This window comes from Moschus berezovskii, chromosome 6 (assembly GCF_049115385.1).
Source record: "Moschus berezovskii isolate FMDL1 chromosome 6, NW_MosBer_1.0, whole genome shotgun sequence".
Taxonomy (NCBI): Eukaryota; Metazoa; Chordata; class Mammalia; order Artiodactyla; family Moschidae; genus Moschus; species Moschus berezovskii.
Genome location: NC_142465.1, coordinates 102,449,609 through 102,474,499, shown reverse-complemented (window position 1 = coordinate 102,474,499; position 24,891 = coordinate 102,449,609). Strand labels below are relative to the sequence as shown.

General features: G+C 42.9%; 1 protein-coding gene across 2 annotated transcripts in view; it reads left to right on the top strand.

Annotated features, from left to right (window-relative positions):
• Window positions 1–24,891, top strand: part of BORCS5 (BLOC-1 related complex subunit 5) — a 110,963-nt gene that overhangs the window by 76,436 nt on the left and 9,636 nt on the right. For both annotated transcript variants that reach the window (XM_055395421.2, XM_088837316.1), the window contains exon 3: window positions 509–666. In XM_055395421.2, the coding sequence (XP_055251396.1) occupies window positions 509–666 (158 nt within the window). The remainder of the gene's footprint in view (window positions 1–508; window positions 667–24,891) is intronic.

The following is a 24,891-nucleotide window of genomic DNA, read 5'->3' as shown; positions in this document are numbered from 1 at the left end:
CTGCACACCAGGCCTCCCTGTCCATCACCAACTCCCGGAGTTCACTCAAACTCATGTCCACAGAGTCGGTGATGCCATCCAGCCATCTCATTCTCTGTCGTCCCCTTCTCCTCCCGCCCCCAACCTTTCCCAGCATCAGAGTCTTCTCCAGTGAGTCAACTCGTCGCATGAGGTGGCCAGAGTATTGGAGTTTCAGCTTTAGCATCAGTCCTTCCAATGAACACCCAGGATTGATCTCCTTTAGAATGGACTGGTTGGATCTCCTTGCAGTCCAAGGGACTCTCAAGAGTCTTCTCCAGCACCACAGTTCAAAAGCATCAATTCCTCAGCGATCAGCTTTCTTCACAGTCCAACTTTCACATCCATACATAGCACACGACAAAAGATACAAGGTTAAATTTAAACCTCTTACTCTATCTTCAGTGAACTTGTTATTAAACTACTTTATTCATAAGTTTACTGGTAATTTTTCATTTCATTTGGGTTTTTCTTTTTTTCTGCTTTGAAGGGCTGTTGAGTGGCCAGACTTCCCCAACAAACACCAAACTGGAGAAACTGGATTCTCAGCAAGTGCTGCAGCTCTGTCTCCGCTATCAGGACCACCTCCATCAGTGCGCTGAGGCTGTTGCTTTCGATCAGAACGCTTTGGTGAAACGAATCAAAGAGGTAATGGATCACGAGAAGGTAACATGGCCGACTCAGTCTTGCGATTCCCTGTGACTCCTGAGTCCTCTTCTCCTGGGGTGTAGCACCACTGACCCCACTTTTCTGGGAAGTAGTCATTTTCTGTTTCAATGTCTTAACATTTGTCCCCATGACTTTGGGAACATTGTCTCTCCCAGCAGTAAAATGTGGTGATGGAAAAGAGTGGTCTGTGGAGCAGACTAATCTGAAGTTTGACTCCTGGTTTCCCATTTGTTTGCTTGGGAAGGTTACTTCCCTTCTCTTGGTCTCAGTTTCTTCATATGAAAAATGGGTCTAATGGTGTAACCTACCCGAAGGGTTGAGTGAAGGTTAAATTGCTCAGTAAGTGTTAACTGTTGTTAGTATGCGGGAAGTCCTGCCATACTAATTTGCCTTGACTGACACTTCAACTCTTTCCTGTGTATAGTTCATATTTTGTTTTCCAATCGAGTATCAGTTCTTTGAGAGCAAAGCATCTGACACCTTCCTCAATTATATTTTTCACTGTATTAACAGGAAGAGCTCAGTGATTCTTATTGGTTAGATAAAAACAATTGTGCCTACTTAACCCACGGGGTTTTTGTGAAGAAAGACACAAGATAATTCACATGAAAGTACTGAGTAAATGAAAGTGTGTGTGGTATACATGTTAAGTAATTATGAATAGCAATAAGTGGATACTTCTTTTAAACATTTAAAACATTTTAACATATCATTGACTGGGCCAGCGCATTGCACGGCTCTGGGAGCACCAAGGTATGAGTAAGTATATTTACAAAAATTTTCAGTCAAAAAGGAATTTCTCTGCTGATACCTTGAAGTGATGTCATATAAAGAAAAGGTAAGGAGCTGTAACTTTTAGAAACCATCTATGTGAATGGCATTTCCTGGAGTTTAACAAATTAGTCCTGGTCATTGACTCTGGCAGGAGAAGATGGACATGAGGAAACACACAGGGAAAAAGTGGAGAATCACTGCAAATTAATAATCAGTTAGGAAAAGAAGTACTACATCCTGGAGATGACAAAGTAGTTGTTAGCTCTACTGATAGAGATAAATGTGCCAACGCCTCCATTATTTTACTATTTACTCTCCACAGAATGTTGTGTGCATATATGCTTTTCTTGTGGACTAACAACTTTTATATGGAAAAGTATTGAATGTGACCTTTTTTAATTGGTCAGAATGCATGTGGCCTTTTCGATATTAGACTTATTTTACTACATTATGGTCTGCAGAACTTGAAGTTCCAAACATGACTGTGCATTAGAATCACTTGGATTTTTTTGTTAGTTTTAGTGTTGAATTCTTCTCTCCAGTAGGCCTAGCATATGGTCTGTGAATCATTATTTTAATAAACTTATTGAATGATATGAACGCAGTTCTCCTTTACATGGGATTTGGGAACCACTGATCTAGAACATTATTTTCCAAGATAAGTTCTGTAAAACTGGTTCCATACAAAGAAGGTCAGACTTTTTGCATATTTTATTACCATCCTCAGAAAGTCCCAATGCATATTATCTTATTAAAAGTTCTTAGCAATGTTACAGTAAAGAACATAAGCACTTTTCAAACTTATTTGATTTCGGAACCTTATCTTGGGTAGCATCTGTTAACATCTTATATGAGTAGTCTTTTTTTTTTTAGTTGATTTTTAGCATCTTCCCAGTACTCATACCCTCTGACCTCTCTCTCTCTCTCAAAACAACAACAGTATTTATTTGGTTGCGTTGGGTCTTAGTTGCACCGTACAGGATCTTCATTCTGGCATGTGGGCTCCTCATTGCAGTGTGGGCCCAACTGCCCTGCATGATATGGGATTTTAGTACCTTGACCAAGGATTGAACCTGAGTCTCCTCTATTGGAAGGCAGATTCTTAACCATTGGACCACCAGGGAAGTCCCAGGAGTGGTGTTTTTTAGAGCCTTCTTTGGGAAATGCTTCTGTAGACATAAGACCTTACCATTTTGACTGTGTTAGAAATTAACTATGTCATTAATTTTTAGATTTTAGAATAAATCAACATTTTACTGTTTCCTGTCTTCTTTTTGATAGGGTCCTCTACTCCATACCCGTCACTTCATGGTTTAGGAAAATGTGGTACAGAAAGATTAAGTGACTAGTTCACTGTCAAAGATCTGGGCAAAGTATTTTGTAGTTGATAGTACCAGACAGACAGAGTTCATCATACCACACTTTCAACTCCAGAGTGGTTTCTTGGGCCTGAGTGAGTGTTAGAATCACCTGGGAATTTTTACTCCAGTATATATGGTGGAAAACTTTACACATACATTGAAGTAGACAATCCTGGGACCTTTCCTGTCCTCGCTGCTCCTGTCCTGTCCTGTCCTGTTCGGCTCCTTCAGACATCAACTTGTAAAGACCCCTGTTTCATTCACACTCTCACTCACTCCCTTCCACCTCCCCAGCTGGTCTATTTTGCAGGAAATCTCAGGCATATTATTTCATTTATGAATATTTAAGCATATATATCTTTAAAAAGAGAGGACCCCTTTAAAATTTTTTTTTTTATTTCTAAAAAAGAATTTTATTAAAAAAGCACAAATGCAAAGAAATGAACAGAGGAAAATTTATGCGTCGAACCTGGACTGGTCACTTATGATAATATACATGCTACAATTCCATTCTCCCCAATCATTCCACCTTCACCCTCTCCCACAGAGTCCCAAAGACTGTTCTAAATGCCTATGTCTCTTTTGCAGTCTCTTATACAGGGTTCAGGTTACCATTTTTCTAAATTCCATATATATGCGTTAATATACAGTATTGATGTTCTTCTTTCTGGCTTACTTCACTCTGTATAATTGGCTCCAATTTCATCCACCTCATTAAAACTGATTCAAATGCATTCTTTTTGATGGCTGAGAAATACTCCATTGTGTATATGTACCAAAGCTTTCTTATCCATTCATCTGCAGATGGACATCTAGGTTGCTTCCATGTCCTGGCTATTATAAACAGTGCTGCAATGAACATTGGAGTACATGTGTCTCTTTCAATTCTGGTTTCCTCGGTGTGTATGCCCAGGAGTGCAATCGCTGGATCATATGGCAGTTCTATTTCCAGTTTTTTGAGGAATCTCCACACTGTTCTCCATAGTGGCTGTACTAGTTTGCATTCCCACCAACAGTGTAAGAGGGTTCCCTTCTCTCCACACCCTCTCCAGCACTTATTGCATGTAGACTTCTGGATAGCAGCCATTCTGACTGGTGTGAAATGGTATCTCATTGTGGTTTTGATTTGCATTTCTCTGATGATGAGGGATGTTGAGCATTTTTTCATGTGTTTGTTAGCCATCTTTATGTCTTCTTTGGAGAAATGTCTGTTTAGTTCTTTGGCCCATTTTTTGATTGGGTCACTTAGTTTTCTGGAATTAAGCTGCAGGAGCTGCTTGTATAATTTGGAGATTAATCCTTTATCAGTTGCTTCATTTGCTATTATTTTCTCCCATTCTGAAGGCTGTCTTCTCACCTTGCTTAGAGTTTCCTTTGCTGTGCAGAAGCTTTTGATTTTAATTAGGTCCCATTTGTTTATTTTTGCTTTTATTTCCAATATTCTGGGAGGTGGGTCTTGGAGGATCCTGCTGTGATTTATGTCGGAGAGTGTTTTGCCTACGTTCTCCTCTAGGAGTTTTATAGTTTCTGGTCTTACATTTAGATCTTTAATCCATTTTGAGTTTATTTTGGTGTATGGTGTTAGGAAGTGTTCTAGTTTCATTCTTTTACAAGTGGCTGACCAGTTTTCCCAGCACCACTTGTTAAAGAGACTGTCTTTTCTCCATTTTATATTCTTGCCTCCTTTGTCGAAGATAAGGTGTCCATAGGAGCGTGGGTTTATCTCTGGGCTTTCTATTTTGTTCCATTGATCTATATTTCTGTCTTTATGCCAGTACCATACTGTCTTGATGACTGTGGCTTTGTAATAGAGCCTGAAGTCCGGCAGGTTAATTCCCCCAGTTCCATTCTTCTTCCTCAAGATTGCTTTGGCTATTCGAGGTTTTTTGTATTTCCATACAATTTGTGAGATTATTTGTTCTAGTTCTGTGAAAAATATTGTTGGTAGCTTGATAGGGATTGCATTGAATGTATAAATTACTTTTGTAGTATACTCATTTTTACAATATTTATTCTTCCAATCCCGGAGAAGGCAATGGCAAACCACTCCAGTACTCTTGCCTAGAAAATCCCATGGATGGAGGAGCCTGGTAGGCTGCAGTCCATGGGGTCGCTAGGGGTCGGACAGACTGAGCGACTTCACTTTCTCTTTTCACTTTCACACATTGGAGAAGGAAATGGCAACCCACTCCAGTGTTCTTGCCTGGAGAATCCCAGGGACAGGGGAGCCTGGTGGGCTTCCGTCTATGGGGTCACACAGAGTCGGACACGACTGAAGTGACTTAGCAGCAGCAGCAGCAGCATTCTTCCAATCCACGAACATGGTATATTTCTCCATCTATTCGTGTCCTCTTTGATTACTTTCACTAGTGTTTTATAGTTTTCTATGTACAAGTCTTTTGTTTCCTTAGGTAGATATATTCCTAAGTATTTAATTGTTTTCATTGCAACAGTGAATGGAATAGTTTCCTTAATTTCTCTTTCTATTTTCTCATTATTAGTGTATAGGAATGCAAGGGATTTCTGTGTGTTGATTTTATATACTGCAACTTTACTGTAATCATTGATTAGCTCTAGTAGTTTTCTGGTAGAGTCTTTAGGGTTTTCTGTGTAGAGGATCATGTCATCAGCGAACAGTGAAAGCTTTACTTCTTCTTTTCCAATTTGTATTCCTTTTATGTCTTTTTCTGCTCTGATTGCTGTAGCCAAAACTTCCAGAACTATGTTGAATAGTAGTGGTGAGAGTGGGCACCCTTGTCTTGTTCCTGACTTTAGGGGAAATGCTTTCAGTTTTTCACCATTGAGGATAATGTTTGCTGTGGGTTTGTCATATATAGCTTTTATTATGTTGAGGTATGTCCCTTCAATTCCCACTTTCTGGAGGGTTTTTATCAAAAATGGATGTTGAATTTTGTCGAAGGCTTTCTCTGCATCTATTGAGATAATCATATGATTTTTATTTTTCAGTTTGTTAATGTGGTGTATTACGTTGATTGATTTGCGGATATTGAAGAATCCTTGCATTCCTGGGATAAAGCCCACTTGGTCATGATGTATGATCTTCTTAATGTGTTGTTGGATTCTGATTGCTAGAATTTTGTTAAGGATTTTTGCATCTATGTTCATCAGTGATATTGGCCTATAGTTTTCTTTTTTTGTGGGGTCTTTACCAGGTTTTGGGATTAGGGTGATGGTGGCCTCATAGAATGAGTTTGGAAGTTTCCCTTCCTCAGCTATTTTCTGGAAGAGTTTGAGTAGAATAGGTGTTAGCTCTTCTCTAAATTTTTGGTAGAATTCAGCTGTGAAGCCGTCTGGACCTGGGCTTTTGTTTGCTGGGAGATTTTTGATTACAGACCCCTTTAAAATTTTTAATTTGAATTACTTTCAGACTTAGAGAACAGTTCAAAACATAATTCAGAGGATCCCTTATATGCCTCTTATTACTTTGTCTAAGCGAGCATCTTACAAAGCCTTAGTACAATGACAAAACCAGGAAATTCACATTGGTACAATACCATTAACTAAATGGAGATTTTTTTTTTAAACCAGTTTTTCCATTGACAAAGACTCTTTTTTGAAAACACAGCCAGAGTGCCATTATCATACTTAAAATATCACCTTCATTCATGCAGTATAGCTGAGATGCTTTTAAGTGACATGTTGATTTCACTTCAAATCAGTTAGATGGAAACTTTTGAAGGGAGGTGGGTGGGGGAGGGAGAAAGCCAGGCCTTGGTGTTCATGAACACGCTCTGGATAATTCTCACAAGTACCCCGGGCTGAGCACCAGTGCTGTGGAGCGTTCATTAAAGACAGTTAAACTAAGTTTAAAGTTATGTGTTTGAGGAGCCTTGGAATTCACTTTGAGCCGTCCGTAGTGGCCAGAATTGTTGCCAAGCAGAGATAGCAGGCCCGGTACGAGCAGTGCCTTGTTAGCTCTCTTAAGGCCAAAGAGGTGAGCACAATTTGCAGGTTTTCATCGGAGACGTGTCATCTCTCTTAGTGCAAACTCCTGAAATACACGTGTCTGTGTGCACTCACTTCAAACCCCAGGGTTGAAATTAGTCACTTCCAAAGGAATAAAGCAGAGGATGTCGTTTTGATCAAACACCAGCTTGCTTGTATTATTCCAGATGTTTCCTGGAAGTTGGGTTGCAAGTGTAAGGAAGTAACATAATGCTATATGTGTGGAAAAGTCAAGGAACTTAATAACCGTGGAGAATGTGTATTAGTGGAAGTAGAACCTGGCTCAGCCAGAAGCCCTGAAAGCTGTAGCACTTGGGATCACTTCCGCTTGGCTTAGAGGGAAATGTGGCTATAACCATTGCTGATTCAAAGAAGAAAACCAAGAAGTTAGCTGGGCTTTCCTATTGCTAAATTTGAATGATAGTCTTGAATAAAAAGTTGATGGGAATTTGTTTTATCAGAGAGGAGTGAAAGCTAGGGGTGTCTTCCTTCACACCAGAGAGTCTTGTCCATTGACCACTAGTTTCCCTAGTAGCTTCAGGATGACCCTCAACCAGCCAGCCAGCATGGCTGAGCAGCTCTTGTCAACTGACCTAGAGTGAGGGGCTTTAAGGGTGATAGGGAAGCATAATATGGTCCCTGCTGGCTGAGAGCTTCATCGAGGCGAGAGAACGAAGGTCCACAGAACAGTAAGATGAAAGATTGGTGCCATCAGCGTGGAGCACTCAGTTGTGGCTCCCAGGCGAAGGCCTGGGAGAGTTCGAGGTTCTAATATTCTGGATTGGGTGAGGCTAAAGTCACGTCTTCTAGGAAAACTGGGATTTGGGAAATGAATGGAGAGAGGAGAGCGTTGCCAGCTGTGGGACCAGCTGAGAGTCTCAGAAGAAAATTAACCTTGGGGCTTCAGAGGACAGTGGAGAAACTAAACTTGTTCCAGGAAATCTCTCCAGTGAGAAGCAGATGTCAGAACTGGAAGGACCTGAGTGAGCTTCTGGTCCAAGGCCTTCGTTACGCAGATGCAGAAATTGATACTATGGAATTAAAAGTGGATGAAGATCAAATGAGGTTTGGGTTTTGTTTTCTTTGCGGGTAGTTTATTAGAACAGGCTAGTGGGTTGAGGGTGAAGAGATAGACGAGAAGAGGTGGTGGATAAAGGATACAAGGTGGATTCTGAGACTGAGGCCCCTGGGGTAGCAAGAGCCCTTGGGGGCATTTTGAAAGAACAGGGTGGGGCGGGGGGAGCTAGGCAGGTTTTTAAAAAGAGGGCGCTGGGCACAGACCAGTCACACCTGAGGAGCCTGTGTATTCTCTCTGAAGGAGAGGGTTTGTTGGGAGTGACTGTTGGGTGGTAGCACAGTTGTGAGTCCAGGAGTTATTGAGGGCTCAGCGGAGGTGGAAAGAACTCGGGCCTTGATTTTGTGAGCAGTTCTGTGTGGTGGTTCTAAGTGCGAACTCCAGAGCCTCATTCCCAAGTTCTGCCTTTAATGAGCTGTGTACCCTCGAGCAAGTTACTTGACTCTTCTTATTTTTAAATTTGGCTGTGCCCAGTTGAGACGTGTCTCTTAGTTGAGACACATGGTATCTTTAGTTGTGACATGCAAACTCTCAGTCACAAACTCTCATGACATGTGCATGAGATCTGGTTCCCCAACCAGGGATGGTTTTCCCCTTGCATTGCGAGTGCGGACTCTTGGCCACTGGAACCCCAGGGAAGTCCTGCAACTTGATTCTTCACAGCCTGTTTCCTCTTCTGTTACGTGAGGATAAAACTAGTAGTCTGCCTCAGAAAGGTTCTGGTGAGGGTTAAATGAGTTACTCTGTGTAAATTATGGGACCATGTCTGCCATATAATAAACACTGTGGTATTAGCTCTTGTTATTGTTTTGGATAAAAATAATGACTAATAGAAAAAAAAATAACAACAGAAAATAATGACTGAGAGAGAAAAGCCTAACCTTACTGCTCTGAATTGGCCTGTGTGAACTTTCCTGATACCAGCAGCAGTCTAAATGTTGACTCATCTTAAGTACTATCAACAACCCGAGTATCACAGAGAACTACACAGAGGCTCAACTGATCATTTTCAACCCAGTCTTCAAGCCCTGCCTGATTTCCTTCATGCCACAGATGTGTGCTGTCTGGAGTTTTTGTAGTTAATTTAACTGTTTATTCTGCTCTGTGAAAAGCAAACTGGTGCCTGTGGAGCGTGGACCATGAGAAGTGTGAAGCTGGACGTGGCACGTGAGTGGTCCTTGGTCTTTAAGCTGTGAATGTCTTGCCTCTGATCGTTCCAGTGATTTCTGTTGGTATCTTATTGTTTCTAGTTAAGGATTCAGGTTGGCAGGCAGACACTTTCAGTTTTAGGTCACATCTTCCATTGAAATTGGGGTTACTGAATGGTAGGGAAGAAAGGAACATGTATCCTCTCAACGTAAGGGCTTTCCGCAGGGGCCGGGGACGTGGGGAGGAAGGCCAGTGGCAAAGACCTGGAAGGAAGCCCAAGGAAGATATAGTTGAGACCGCTGAGTGGCTCAAGTCACTGACCTGGATCTTATTTCTGCCCCACTCTAGTTACTGTCAGTGAGGGAATGTGTTCATGGTTTAGAATACCTTCTTAGCTGAGCTGAAGCCACTGGGTTAACTTTGTTACAGTTTCTGTGTACTTGCTTAAAGGCCTTAAAACTAAATTCATGAGTGATTCTGGTAGCCTCTGTGTGTTTCATTGTTACCTGTGTTGAAAACATGCTCTCTTAACATTAATCCAAATGAAGCATTTTCAGATGGACACGTAAGGCACATGATTGCGTGGGATTATAAAGACACCCTCAAATTTCTCTAATTCAGCCCTTTCATGGCACACTGGAAACCAAGGGTCCGAGTTTATTGGGAATTTGTCCAAGCTTTTTTTCCGAGTTAATAACTAGGACAGTAGAAGATGAATCTTTCTGATTTCCCATCCTCTTTTCTGCCTTACCGTACTACTTACATTCCACTTCCATGGAACCTCATCATTTTTATTCCTTTTTCTTGCTGTAGGCTCTCAACTAGTGTTGGAAGGAGTGAGCTTCCGTTCTTGGGCAGGGATTTCTTTCAGTTGACAATACTGTAATGTTTGAGACCCAGCTGGAGCCATTTTCCATGTATTTGACCTGACTTCCTGTACCATGTTTCCTCCCATGGGGCTGGGGGAGAGGCTGACGAAGGTTAAGTGAGTTTCTCACAGTTTGCACAGAGAATCTGTGTCTGAATGGGTGTTAGCATTCACTCTGAGCCCCTTCAGCAAGAAGCCTGCTTTGTGTGAGCCGCTGGCCAGGTGAGGATGTTACCCTTTGCCTGCCACCTTGAACCAAACGTCCTCCAAATGACAACACTGTTAGATTCCTGTTGCTGCTTTTAAACATATCCTGGCATTGGTCACTGCTTGCTCGACTTCACATTATAAAATGGGTTTGGCAGCATTGGTTAAAGCTATAAATTTTGACAAGAGCATTGAAATGTTGAGTTTCTTTTTGCTGAAAGGCTGAGGGCAAGGCGTTTCTGGAACGTTCTGGGTTTCCTTTCTGTCTGACAAGCTACCCTGGTGTGAATTTCACGTTGAGCCCTTGGGATAGAGTTGTGCCCCCTTCTTGTCCTCTGGGCAGCCTTTCTCTCCAGTAAGAAACACAGCTGGTCCCCTGTGTGGCAGGAAATCCAGCTAAGGGATTGGGCACATTCTGGTGTATCTGGCTGTAAGGGACGCCGTACAGCACTTCCTCAGACCTGGCCCCTCACTTCCTCTGCACCAGCGCTGGCCTGCCAAAAGGCAGAAATCCTGGACGAAGGCCCAATCGAGTTTATTACTTGCCTGTTGGAAATGTGGGCCTGTGTGTTTTGGCGAGGCCCGAGCAAAACTCAGTTATGCGACTGCTTTGAGATTCCCCTCCATTCAGGCTCTGGATACTGATGTGAAGCGTGTGTGAGCAGCAGCCCCGTTTGCCTCCAGGTCACCTGCCCTAGTTGTGCCCCTGGACAGCTGGCTTGGCCGGCTTTCCTAGGACAGGCCGCACGGGCCAGGCGCTGGAGCCCCACGCCACTCTCTCCTCCAGCTTGTTCTCCAGCCTGCGAGGATGGGTGATGTTGGAGGCCCCTCAGCCACCTCTCTTGTGAGGAAAGCCAGAGGAACTGCAGTCTGTAAGCCAGCAGGTGAGCAGTATTCCGGGCACACGATAACAGAACTGGAGGTAGAACTGGGGAAAGACATCGCTGTCCTGTGTCTCTTTCATGAAGAAAAATAAGGAAGTGTAACACATTATTGGGCTTCCCTGGTGGCTCAGAGGTTAAAGCGTCTGCCTCCAATGCGGGAGACCCGGGTTCGATCCCTGGGTCGGGAAGATCCCCTGGAGAAGGAAACGGTAACCTACTCCAGTATTCTTGCCTGGAGAATCCCATGGACGGAGAAGCCTGGTAGGCTACAGTCCACGGGGTCGCAAAAAGTCGGACATGACTGAGCGACGGAACGGAACGGAACACATTATTGGCCAGAGATGTATAAATAGGTCTTTTGTTACCCAGACATTACTGACTGGAGACTTTCAGTCTTCACTTGCAAAATAAATCACCAGCCACAGGCGTTAGCTTCTGCAAAAGTCTCTGGATCAATAATGTGTTATTAACACATTTGAATGTTGCTGCGATGCTTAGCACATGCCTGGCACACAGTAGACATTTAATAAATGCTTGTTAAACGAATAAGTTAATATATTCTTCACATGTGTCAATGTTTTTGTCATAGTGACTGATAAGCTTTCTTATTCTATTACAGAAAATAAAGGTTATGAGACTTCTGTTAGGTAAATGTCCTCATGGCTCAGTGGGGTAAAGAATCCATCTGCCAGTGCAGGAGACATGGGAGATGTGAATTCGATTCTCCTGGGTCAGGAAAATCCCCTGGAGGAGGGAGTGGCAGCCTACTCCAGTATTCTTGCCTGGAAAATCCCATGGAGAGACGAGCCTGGAAGGCTACAGTCCAAAGGGTCACAAAGAGACGGACACGACTGAGCGATTAAGCACACAGCACACACATTAGGTAAATGCAGGCTAGACTGCAGCTGTAAATAGACACAAGAATGTGTAATGGCTCAGATGCCGCTGAAGTTTATTTTTTGCTCATAGTCAGGGTGGATGTTTCTGATTAGCAGGTGACTCCTCCATTGAGTTAGGAATTCAAAGCTCCTCCCATTTTATGGCCCTGCCATATCCAAAGGCCACATTGCTGATAACATTCCAGTTGGCAAGAGGGGAAAACAGTGGAGTAGCACAGATGCGAGGTTCTCTTAGATCAGACCTATAAATGTTGCAGGTTGCTTTGGCTGGAACTCAGTCAAATGGCTACAGCTAACTCCAGAGGAGGCTGGGAAATGTCGTCTGTTGTGTGCCCAGGGTGGTTTGGGGCTGCATTTTTAACATCTCATTATCTTTTTTTTTTTTTTCTTTCTAGTCTTTTTTTTTTGTGGTAACTTTATTTATTTTTGACTGTGCTAGGTCTTTGTTGCTGTGTGAGCTTTTCTCTAGTTGCAGTGAGTGAGGGCTACTCTTTGCGGTGTGCGGGCTTCTCAATGCAGTGGCTTCTCTTATTCCAGAGCATGGGCTCTAGAGTGCTCGGGCTTGAGTAGCTGCAGTTCCTGGGCTCTGGAGCACAGGCTTAATAGTTATGGTGCATGGGCTTAGTTGCTCTGTGGCATGTGGGATCTTCCCAGACCAGGGATTGAACCTGTGTCTCCTGCATTGGCAGGTGGATTCTTTACCACTGAGCTACCAGAAAAGCCCCTCTGTGCCATCTTTGAACTTATAATTCTAAAATGCATCTTCATTCTAACTTTGAGGTTCACAGGGTTTGGTGCAGGGCCCTGAGGTCCCAAGTAAATTTCACTTGATTTAGGTCTTCCTGTCAGTGAAAATCAAGTGATATTAAGCAAACAGTTAAATCATTAATGTTAAGTGGAAAAAATTAATACACATTATATAATTAATAGGATTTCAGATATATTAAATGTCTTTTTTAAAAAGATTAGAAGGAAATATGACAGTTAGCCATGGTTGCTAACTTTAGTGATGAGATGACCAGTATTTGCTTTTAGCCTGGTTCGTTTTGTTTTCCTTTTTAACAAATCTCTATCTTGAACATGTATTTTTTTTCCCAACTTGGAGTAATTCTCTTCTCTTTTTCTCATTTGTATGAGCCTTATTAGGGTTCAGTCTCCTTGGCTGCTGCTTTTTGACTCAGTGAGCTAAGAATGTGCTTTTCAGAATATTCTATGCATGTACCTCTACATGTTCGCTTCATTTCTGAACTCATTCAGCTCTGGGCCAGGCTCTGCTCCAGGTGGTAAGGATGGATCGCTGAGCAAAAGAGACAGACCTTTTGCTCAGAGACCTTAATGTTCCATTGAGGAAACAGATAAACAAGGTGGAAAAAGTAGTTTTACATATCACATGTAAGAAAAATGCCAAGAATCAAAATAGAAAGCAAGAAAAAGGGTTTGAAGTGTCAATGGGGTGCAAATTTTAGGTAGGGTAGGCCCGGAAGTTCTTATTAGAAAAGAACCATTGATATAGTGACCTCTTGGCTAGTACAGAGCAAGCCAGGAGGGCTCTTCCTCACAACTGCCTACACCTGAAAGTTATCAAAAATGTTTCGACCAGTGACAATCACAGTACCTAAGTTTATCCACTAACAGTCTGTTCTTGATCACACTTGTTGGGATGTCCTGAACCAGAGGCTCATTTGCTGTCTCTGTTGTTTCTTGGGAGGACACTTCCAGAGCCAAACTCCTTTAAAAAACATCTCTCATTCTTTCAGGTCTCAAGGATTCCCAAAGGTTTTCTTGAGGAAGTGTCCCTAGAGCTTGAGACAACAGTTAACTTTTTTCTGCCCTTGTTGACAGACGTATTTTGGTATCGTGATATTTTTATATTTTTGTAATTTATTTTTTAAATGCTCCATCCTTTTATTTTCTTTCGGCCTCGCCATGTGGCACATGGGATCTTAGTTCCCTGACCAGGGATCGAACCCACGTGCCCTGTAGTGGGAGCGCAGAGTCTTAATCACTGAACCACCAGGGTAATCCCGCTATCGTGAGATTTTAGATGCTGTCCTGGCCTCACTCCCCAGGGCTCATTCTGCACATGAGTAGAGAGCTTGACACTTGTCCAGGGACGTATCCAACCATTGCTAGAGCTGCTCTTGCAGAAAATTAAGGCGACAGCCAACTTGCATTCCAGAGCAGATGGGACAGTGAAGATGCAGGCTCTCTGCAGGACTCTAAGGAGCTGTGTAAATGAAAGGATTCTTTTAGTGAGTAAAAGTCATTTCTTTAAAATGCAGCAAGACCACCAGTGGGGTTCTTATAGGATGTTACTGTAGAAGAATGAGCGTTAGTGGCACAATTAAAATAGCGTTTAGTAGGGATTTCTTCCCGCATCCTAGCACAAAGTCAAAGTGAAAGCAAAAGTTGTTTAGTCGTGTCCGACTCTTTGCAACCCCATGGACTATATACAGTCTGTGGAATTCTGTAGGCCAGAATACTGGATTAGATAGCCTTCCCCTTCTCCAGGAGATCTTCCCAACCCAGGGATCAAACCCAGGTCTTCTGCATTGCAGGTGGATTCTTTACCGACTGAGCTATCAGGGAAGCCTCCTAGCATACTCAGTTCAGTTCAGTTCAGTTCAGTCACTCAGTCGTGTCCGACTCTTAGCGACCCCATGAACCACAGCACGCCAGGCCTCCCTGTCTATCAACAACTCCTGGAGTTCACTCAAATTCATGTCCATCGAGTCGGTGATGCCATCCAGCCATCTCATTCTCTGTCGTCCCCGTCTCCTCCTACCCCCAATCGCTCCCAGCATCAGAGTCTTTTCCAGTGAGTCAAATCGTCGCATGAGGTGGCCAAAGTATTAGAGTTTCAGCTTTAGCATCAGTCCTTCCAATGAACACCCAGGATTGATCTCCTCTAGAATGGACTGGTTGGATCTCCTTGTAGTCCAAGGGACTCTCAAGAGTCTTCTCCAGCACCACAGTTCAAAAGCATCAGTTCTTTGGCGATCAGCTTTCTTCACAGTCCAACTCTCACATCCATACATGACCCCTGGAAAAACCATAGCCTTGACTAGACGGACCTTTGTTGGCAAAGTAATGTCTCTGCTTTTTAATATGCTATCTAGGTTGGTCATAACTTTCCTTCCAAGGAGTAAGCGTCTTTTAATTTCATGGCTGCAGTCAGCATCTGCAGTGATTTTGGAGCCCCAAAAAATAAAGTCTGACACTGTTTCCCCATCTATTTCCCAAGAATTGATGGGACCAGATGCCATGATCTTTGTTTACTGAATGTTAAGCTTCAAGCCAACCTTTTCACTCTCCTCTTGCACTTTCATCCAGAGGCCTTTGAGTTCCTCTTCACTTTCTGCCATAAGGGTGGTGTCATCTGCATATCTGAGGTTATTGATATTTCTCTCAGCAATCTTGATTCCAGCTTGTGCTTCTTCCAGCCCAGCGTTCCTCATGATGTACTCTGCATAGAAGTTAAATAAGCAGGGTGACAATATACAACCTTGCTGTACTCCTTTTCCTATTTGGAACCTGTCTGTTGTTTCATGTCCAGTTCTAACTGTTGCTTCCTGACCTGCATACAGGTTTCTCAAGAGGCAGGTCAGGTGGTCTGGGATTCCCATCTCTTTCAGAATTTTCCACAGTTTATTGTGATCCACACAGTCAAAGGCCTTGGCGTAGTCAATGAAGCAGAAATAGATGTTTTTCTGGAACTCTCTTGCTTTCTCCATAATCCAGCGGATGTTGGCAATTTAATCTCTGGTGCCTCTGCCTTTTCTAAAACCTGCTTGAACATCTGGAAGTTCACGATTCACATATTGCTGAAGCCTAGCTTGGAGAATTTTGAGCATGACTTTACTAGCGTGTGAGGTGAGTGCAATTGTGCGGTAGTTTGAACATTCTTTGGCATTGCCTTTCTTTGGGATTGGAAGGAAGACTGACCTTTTCCAGTCCTGTGGCCATTGCTGAGTTTTCCAAATTTGCTGGCATATTGAGTGCAGCACTTTCACAGCATCATCTTTTAGGATTTGAAATAGCTCAATTGGAATTCCATCACCTCCACTAGCTTTGTTTGTAGTGATGCTCTCTAAGGGCCACTTGACTTCACATTCCAAGATGTCTGGTTCCAGGTGAGTGATCACGCTATCGTGATTATCTTCGTTGTGAAGATCTTTTTTGTACAGTTCTTCTGTGTATTCTTGCCACCTCTTCTTAATATCTTCTGCTTCTGTTAGGTCCATACCTTTTCTGTCCTTGATCGAGCCCATCTTTGCATGAAATGTTCCCTTGATATCTCTAATTTTCTTGAAAAGATCTCTTGTTTTTCCTATTCTGTTGTTTTCCTCTATTTCTTTGCATTGATCGCTGAGGAAGGCTTTCTTATCTCTCCTTGCTATTCTTTGGAACTCTGCATTCAGATGCTTATATCTTTCCTTTCCTCCTTTACTTTTCGCTTCTCTTCTTTTCACAGCTATTTGTAAGGCCTCCTCAGACAGCTATTTTGCTTTTTTGCATTTCTTTTCCATGGGGATGGTCTTGGTCCCTGTCTCCTGTACAATGTCACGAACTTCCGTCCAGAGTTCATCAGGCACTCTATCTATCAGATCTAGACCCTTAAATCTATTTCTTACTTCCACTGTATAATCATAAGGGATTTGATTGAGGTCATATCTGAATGGTCTAGTGGTTTTCCTTACTTTCTTCAATTTCAGTCTGAATTTGGCAATAAGGAGTTCATGATCTGAGCCACATAATCAGATTGATTATATTCTTTGCAGCCAAAGATGGAGAAGCTCTATACAGTTAGCACACCTCAGCCATTTTATTTTTTATTTTTTTCATTTTTTATCAAAATATAGTTGATTACAACGTTGTAGTAATTTCAAGTGTACAGCAAAGTGATTCAGTTATACATATATATACATACATATATGTTCTTTTTCTGATTCTTTTCCCTAATAGGTTATTACAAAATATTGAGTATAGTCCCCAGTGCTGTACAGTAGGTGTATCTGTTTTATATGTTGTAGTGTGTATATTTAATCTTTCTTTGTCTGACTTCACTTAGTTTGATAACCTCTAGGTCCATCTGTGTTGCTGCAAATGGCATTATTTTCAGTCTTTTATCAGCCATTTTCTCTCTCACCCTTGCTGAGACCAAGACTCCCTGTCACCACATACCTGCCTTTATGTCTTGAAATTGTCACAGTTGTGTGCCACAGAATCCACTCGCCTCGGGTGTTCCTCTGGTCTCCATTCTCACCCCATGCCCTCTGTGTGCTCCCTTCTGCTGGACTCTGCCCCCATTTCTGCCCGGTGCATCTCCATCCCCCTCCAGATATGCCAGCAGCCTCCTGCTCTGCCCGGTCAAGGGGTCTCTGCCTCATTTCTCCCCTCATGTCGAGGATGTGTTCACTGCATGACTCTGTGTAGGGGAGTTGAGGTGTCAATGACATGGGCCTCCAGACTCTATGCCAGGTGCTTGCATATCAGGAGAGGTCATCTGGCAGTGTTTAAGAGCCTCCAGATTCTGGCGTCACTTGAGGTTGACCAGATGATTATGTTAGTATAAACTTTATCATCAGCATCATCACTATCTCATCTTGGGTATCTCTGGTTCTTTCCCCAAGCATAGCATAGAGGATGTTAGGTGTAAAATATTTACCTGCACGCTACCTCCAAAGTCTGTTCTCTAAGTCAGAGAAAGGGTTTTATTCATGTCCGATTTGCATAAGTGAGGGGATTATAGAGCACATTATTAACCCAGTTTTGCATTGGTTGGTTGCCTTAGCTCAGGTTGTAAAATATTGAATGTGTTGCTTAGGTCATACAAACTTATTTTTCTTTCCCTCTAATCCTGGACATTGGGAAGGGGAGTCCAGGTTACTCTGTGCCTGCCAGATTGTCTTCACATCCACCCACTTCCATCTATTACCAGGGCTTCTTCAGCTTTTCGCCTAATGTGGGAATAAGAGTAGTAATATTAAGACCACTGTAATTTCTTTTACATGTTTACCATGTGCCAGGTCTAGAGCAGGCATTTGATGTACCTTGTCATAGACTTCTGACAGATACAAACCAGGGTTCAGAGACCTGAAAGGCAAACCATTTAAGGGCACGTGGTTGTTAAATGGTGGAGCCGGACACTCAAATCCAAATCTGAAACACACATGGAAGACTCCAGAGCCCTTGCTTTTTCTACTGTCTTTTTTCTTTTTAAGATATATTTTTTTAATATGGACCATTTTTTAATTCTTTATTTGTTACACTATTGCTTCTGTCTTATATTGTGATTTTTTGACTGCTAGGCAAGTGGAATCTTAGCTCCCCGACCAGGGATTGAACACACACCCCCTGCATTGGAAGATGAAATCTTAACCACTGGACCACCAGGGAAGTCCCTCTCTTTCCTTCTTTATCCAAAGGCTTTTTACTCCCTGACTCCTCTCCTTGATCACATTTAATGCTCTCTTTCCCTGATCCCATATTCCTTTCTAGTATTCCCTCCATGGTTTCATAGCACACTTTTTCATTTCAAACGCAGTCCTTATGGGATGCAGCCACACTTAAGAAAATAACCCTGAAGACCCCATGTATCCATCTCGAAGATGCCAGCTCTGCCAATTTAAGGCTAACTTTCCCATGCTCCTGTTCAGTCACTTTTTTGAGAAAGGGGTTTTTACCAGTATCTCAGAGGACTGTGGAAGAAATGAAGGTGGACAGAGGGACGCCATCAGGAAGCTGGACGGTGGTTTCGTGCTGCCCCCTTTCCCACTCAGGAGGGCTGCAGAAAGTGGGGCTTTAATGAGAGAGAAAGCAGAACAGGGACTTCCCAGGGAGGCAGAAGATCTTCGGGGGCAGCGGTCCCCAACCTTTTTGGCATCAGGGACTGCTTTTGTGGAATACAATTTTTTCATGGACCAGGGGGGCAGGGGAGAGCGAGATGGTTTCGGGATGATTCAAGTTCATTATGTTTATTATGCCACCACTGATCTGATAGGAGGTGGAGTTCAGGCAGTAATGTGCATGGTGTGGAGCGGCTGTTAATACAGATGAAGCTTTGCTGGCTTGCCCACCTGCCCACTGCTCACCTCCTGCTATGAGGCCCTGTTCCTAACAGGCCATGGACCAATACCGTTCTGGGGTCTGGGGGTTAGGGAACCCTGTTCTAGGATGTTTATAGGCACTGAACTAGTATCTTTTGTAGAGTCCAGGGACGGTCTCCCAGAGGGGAGGGAGGAGTGGAGTTTCTGCCCTTGAGCTTTGATTTTGACCCTGATGTGTTTCTCTTCCTTTTTGGCTGCCTTTCAGTGTCACTCTCTAGCCCATTTCCAGGGCAGGGCAGCGGGGTTGGGGGGTGATCTGCCTGACATTGATGTATTGAGCTTTGAGACCCACTTAAAGGTTTTGAGGTTTCTTACCTCCCATCCTGCCTGGACGTAACACCTCCAAGGGTAAGAAGGCACATGGGAAGTTGGACAAGTCATAAAATCATTACTGGGGCAAAGTGATGCAATTATTCCTGAGATCCTGGTGTCTTTTCATTCTCTTAAAGACCCAAATAGAATGGGTTCCTTTGCTGAGACATTTAGATACATTGTTTGAACAAAGGAAGCAGGGTCACTGTGAAATGTCCATTATGTGGTAATTGATGCCATTCAGCCTGTGGTGTAATTAATGAAAACACTGGAGACAGTCTGCCCATTGTTTGTCCCTTGTGCAACAGGAAATGGCCGACTACTCAGGAGCAGGAGGAGGCTTACGTAATTCCAGAAGGACACAGAATCTGCTCACCACTGTGATACCCTCCTAGCTGCAGGTCAAGGCCACCTGAGCAGGTTCCTGTTCCTAACGGACATGGAGACACTTGACTGATTGGACCCTGTCATTTGATTTTGACATCAATTCATGATAGGCTTTTATTTTCCTTTAGGCCAGAAATGGTGTCTTGAGACACTTTTATTTGTTTATATGTGTATTTCTTTATGATGGAGGTGTAGACCAAGCACGCACATCATCATGGTTGGTTTGTGGTCTTGTGTTAATCTCTGCTCTGCAGCAGAGTGATTCAGTTATACACATATACTCTTTTTCTGTCTTCTTTTCCATCATGGTTTATGCCAGGGCATTAAGTGTAGTCCCCAGTGCTGTACAGTAGCACCGTGTTGCTTATCCATCCCGTATGTACTAGTTTGCATATGCTAACTCCAGACTCACAGTCCATCCCTCCCCTTCCCCTCATGGCCCCGAAGTCTGTCCTCTGTGTCTGTGAGTCTGGAAAACTTCTGTTTCAGGTCACGGCTGTGACACACACTGACGGTCCATTTGACCGGGTCGAGCTCACTGTGGAAAAGCTGGTGGTAGTGTGGTGGGGCGGCCCTTCGATCAGATCTGGAGTCCAGCCCTGGCGTCAGCAGCCCCTGCTGTGCGGACTGCCCCTCTCCAGGGTGGCCTCCTTCTGTAAAGTGAGGAGGAGTGGGACGAAATGATCTCTGAGGCCCCCTGCTGTGCTAAACCGCCATGTTCTGAGCCCCCTCAGTGAAGTCAAGGATTGTGAAATGCTTGTGTAAGTGAAATATCGGAGTACAAAATGTATAAACAGACTTTGCCAGAGAAAATGTCACTCAAGTTTATCTGCTAATAAATAGTGTATTCCCTTTGGTCTCCTCTTGGTTTTTGTTTTGTGAATGTTTGTGTTATGTCTGGCAGCTTGTTCTTCTTGTTATTAAAAAAAGAAATGATGGCGCTTAAATTAGAGACAAAAGTGTCCTTTCACTCTGCTGGAAAACTGTGAAAATTGCCATGTTAATGCATCTGTCAAGGATATCAAAAAGGTCCCGAACACATGGCCCAACATGGTATATATTTCATTGAAGTGAATTGATATTTGAATTAATTGGCTCTGAAGAAAAGATAGGGGGAGATTAAACTAAAAAGCATAAGTTTGAATTCTGACTTCACTGCTAGGATGAGCTGTGTGACCCTGGATGCATTTTATGATCTCTGAACCCTGATTCTGCAGCTCTCGTAGAAGAGTATTTTCCCTACAAGCCTCTTGTGAGAAATAAAGATAATGTATCTGTGGTATATAGCACAGTGCCTGACATTTCATTGGTACTCACCCAGGTGGCGCTAGGGTAAAGAACCCACCTGCCACTTCAGGAGACTTACGAGACGTGAGTTAATCCCTGTGTCCGGAAGATCCCCTGGAGGAGGGCATGGCAACCCACTCCAGTATTCTTGCCTGGAAAATCCCCATGGACAGAGGAGCCTAGGGGGCTACAGTCCATGGTGTTGCAAAGAGTCGGATATGACTGAAGCAACGGAGCATGCATGCACAGTGGATAGTAGTTGTAACTGTTAAACATTATTTTATTTTAAAAAATACTTTTATTTATTTGGCAGCATCAGGTCTTAGTTGCATCACGTGGGATCTTTTGTTGCAGTGCATGGATTCTCTAGTTGTGGTGCTCAGACTCTGTAGTTGCGGTGTGTGGGCTTAGCTGCTCTGCAGCATGTGGAATCTTAGTTCCCCAACCAGGGGTCAAACCCATGTTCCCTGCACTGCAAGGTGGATTCTTCAACACTGGACCACCAGGAAAGTCCCTGTTATTATATGATTTTATTACATTCATTAAAATATCTAGGGAATTACTAAGTTATAGAGTGTGTTCTACCTTCCTAATTATCCTAATATGATGTACAAGATTACCGAAAGAAACAGTCCAGCTAATAACATGGATTTCAGTTCCTGTTTTTGGTAGACCTTGTAGACTGAGATTTGCTAGGGAAGGATTTCCCTGCTTGTCTGACTTACAGATCAAAGGTGTGATATGAGAATATGTGGCAAGAGTTTACTCTTATAGGCTGTCACCATAAATGATTGCCCTTGGAAACAGTCACTTCAAAACATCCAGTGTGTGGAAATTGATGTCATCGAGCCTATGGCGTAATTGATGACAACATCTGCCTGTCATCTGTCTGTTGTGCAAGAGGGCGGCACCCCGGAGAACATTCCCACAGAGAGCTCCTGGTCCTCTTCGGGGATGGTCGTCTGGAGAAGGGTCAGAAAGCCAGAAACCATAGAGTTGACTCGGAAGAGTTTTTGTTGCAACCTAGGAAACCCTCACTTTTATAATCTGTCTGAATCCCCATGAGAATGGATGGATGATGGTGGACTAGAATGGGCCAAACTTTGGTTGACGGCACGGGGCAGTCCGTTTTCTGAAGCGGAGACAGCTGATCATATGGGTCACAGGCAAAATCAGGAGGTAGCAGATGTGTGAAAACTCAAGCAACGAAGCCACATCGTCAGGTTCTTAGAGCTGAAGAAAGACCTCCGGAAGATGCTTCCAGTCAGAGTGACATTAGGAAGGTGGCCATTATGGGGTCAGTGCAGGGACAAGTCAGGAATGTGACTTCCCTGGTGGCTTGGTGGTTAGAGACTTGGGATGGCCACTGCAGGGGATGTGGGTCCCACCTCTCGTTGGGGAACTGAGATCCTGCAAGCCATGTGGCATGGCTAAAAAATAAATAAAACAAATTTTAAAAAAGAACAAATCCTAAAGGAAATCAGTCCTGAATATTCATTGAAAGAATTGATGCTGAAGCTGAAACTCCAATACTTTGGCCACCTGATGTGAAGAACTGACTCATTGGAAAAGACCCTGATGCTGGGAAAGATTGAAGGCAGGAGGAGAAGGGGACGACAGAGGATGAGATGGTTGGATGGCATCACCGACTCAATGAACGTGGGTTTGGGTAAACTCTGGAAGTTGGTGATGGACAGGGAGGCCTGGCATGCTTCAGTTCGTGGGGTCGCAAAGAGTTGGACACGACTGAGCGACTGAACTGAAGGAAGGTTCCAGGCAATGATTAAGAACTTGAGTTTGAGGTACCTCTCATTGTTTTATAGGATACACTTCAGTGGTTTTTGGTGTATTCACAAACTTGTGCAGCCAGTATCACTATCTAATTCCAGAACATTTCATCACCCCCAAAAATAAGAACTTTTTAAATTAACCATCACTCCCCATGCCCCATTCTCCCACCCCTGGCAACCACTAATCTCCTTTCTGTCTCTGTGAGTTGCCTGTTCTGGGCATTTCATGTACATGGAATGATATGGTGTGACCTGTTGTGTCTGACTTTTTCACTTAATTTAGTGTTTTCAGAGTTCATCCATGGTGTGACTTATATCAGTATCACTTCCCTTTTTATGGCTAAGCACTATTCTGTTGTATGGATATATCACAATTTGGTTATCCATTTCCCAGTTGATGGGCATTTGTATTGTTACTGCTTTGTGGCTATTATGAAAAAATGTCATGAACATTTGCTTGCAGGTTTTTCTGTGAATAGCCGTTTCAGTTCTCCTGAGTATATACATCAAAGAGTAAAATTTCTGGGTCATGTGGTATTTAATGATCACCCTGTATTTAATTCTTGGAGAAACTAAAGTGTGCCGTACCATTCACGTTCCCACCAGCTGTGCATGAGGATTCCAGTTTCTCCACGTCCTCACCAACACTTACTGCCTAGCTTTTTATTTCAGCCATCCTAGTGAGTGTCAAGTTGTAGCTGTTTGTGGTTTTGAATTTCATTTTCCTAATGACTGAAGATGCTGAGTGCCTTTCTGTGTGCCCACTGGACAGAATTTCAAGCTGTATTTGCAGCCCCAGATTTTGCCCTTTGGACAGTACTAATTTACTTAGTTATGTCAACTGCTCTCTAATCACAATTGGTAGTTCTGAGATTCAGAATGGGAGAAAGAGTGAAGCTTTTTATTTTGAATGTGATCATATAATTGGGGAATTTCTTAGTTTTATGTTAGTACTTATGAAAAACAGATCTCCAAACAGATTTGGCCATCCGATGGTATTTCTTATAACTTTACATTTTTATAGCTCTGGTCCCTTTTTAGGTCATTTTCAATATATCATCTCATTTGTAATCTTCATAACACTACTGTCAAATAATAGGTGGATGGATGGATGGGTATTACTATTCCCATTTTTAAGAAGTAGAAACTCAGGCTCACACAAATAGTAGGATTTAAATTCAAGCCTTCTGACTTTTATCTTTCTATGGTAGTGAATTATTATCCAAGTCAAGGATTGGGTGGTGAACCTGCATTGCTAAAAATCAGTGATATGCCCATCTCCAAAAAGACATTAGAGGTTTGGCCACATCCCTATAGATTGTTATAGACCTGAGAATTCATTATTTGGATATATGTAAACTAGAATGAATTCTCAGTTTTACATTTAACCCCTCTAGCTAGAAACAAAAATTATAATAGAAGAGCAGAGTTGTGTACCCCTGTGTATTCATTACACTTGGGGGTGCTGAAGGATATCTATACAAAGGAACAAGCTGGGACTGGATTTGAAATGTGAGGAGAGGGCAGAAAGCCCTTGGTTCGCTGGCCTCAGCCCATCGTGGCCTCCAGCTCCCAACCCCCATATTCCTAAATTGATCAATGTGGGAAACCAGAATTTAAAGGCGGAATGATTGCAGAGAAAGTGGACTATTCAAGACCAAATAAAAATTGACCTTGAAACTTAAGTTAACTGAGACATCACATTAAAAGCTGAACATTACTTGTAAAGGATGGAAAAAATGAGTGACTTTTTAAAACAGAATCTCAAGTTCTTGAGCAATCTTTTTAAAAAAATATTTATTGAGGCTGCATTGGGTCTTAGTTGCATCATGTGCGATCTTGTGCTAGGGGCGCACAGACTCACTAGTTGCCGTGTGTGGGCTTACTTGCTCCGAGGCATGTGGGATCTTAGTTCCCCAACCAGGGATCAAACCTGTGTCCCCTGCATTGCAAGGCAGATTCCTAACCACAGGACCACCAGGTGAGTCCCAAGTCCTTAAGCAGTCTTTTTTTAACAGTTTTTTAAAAAGACTTAATTAACTCAAGAAGAGGAGGAAAAGCAATAATCTGTTGATTGAATAGAGTTGAATTTTGTTAACTGTGAAACAGTTTGTCTACTCATTTTCTTTTGTTCTG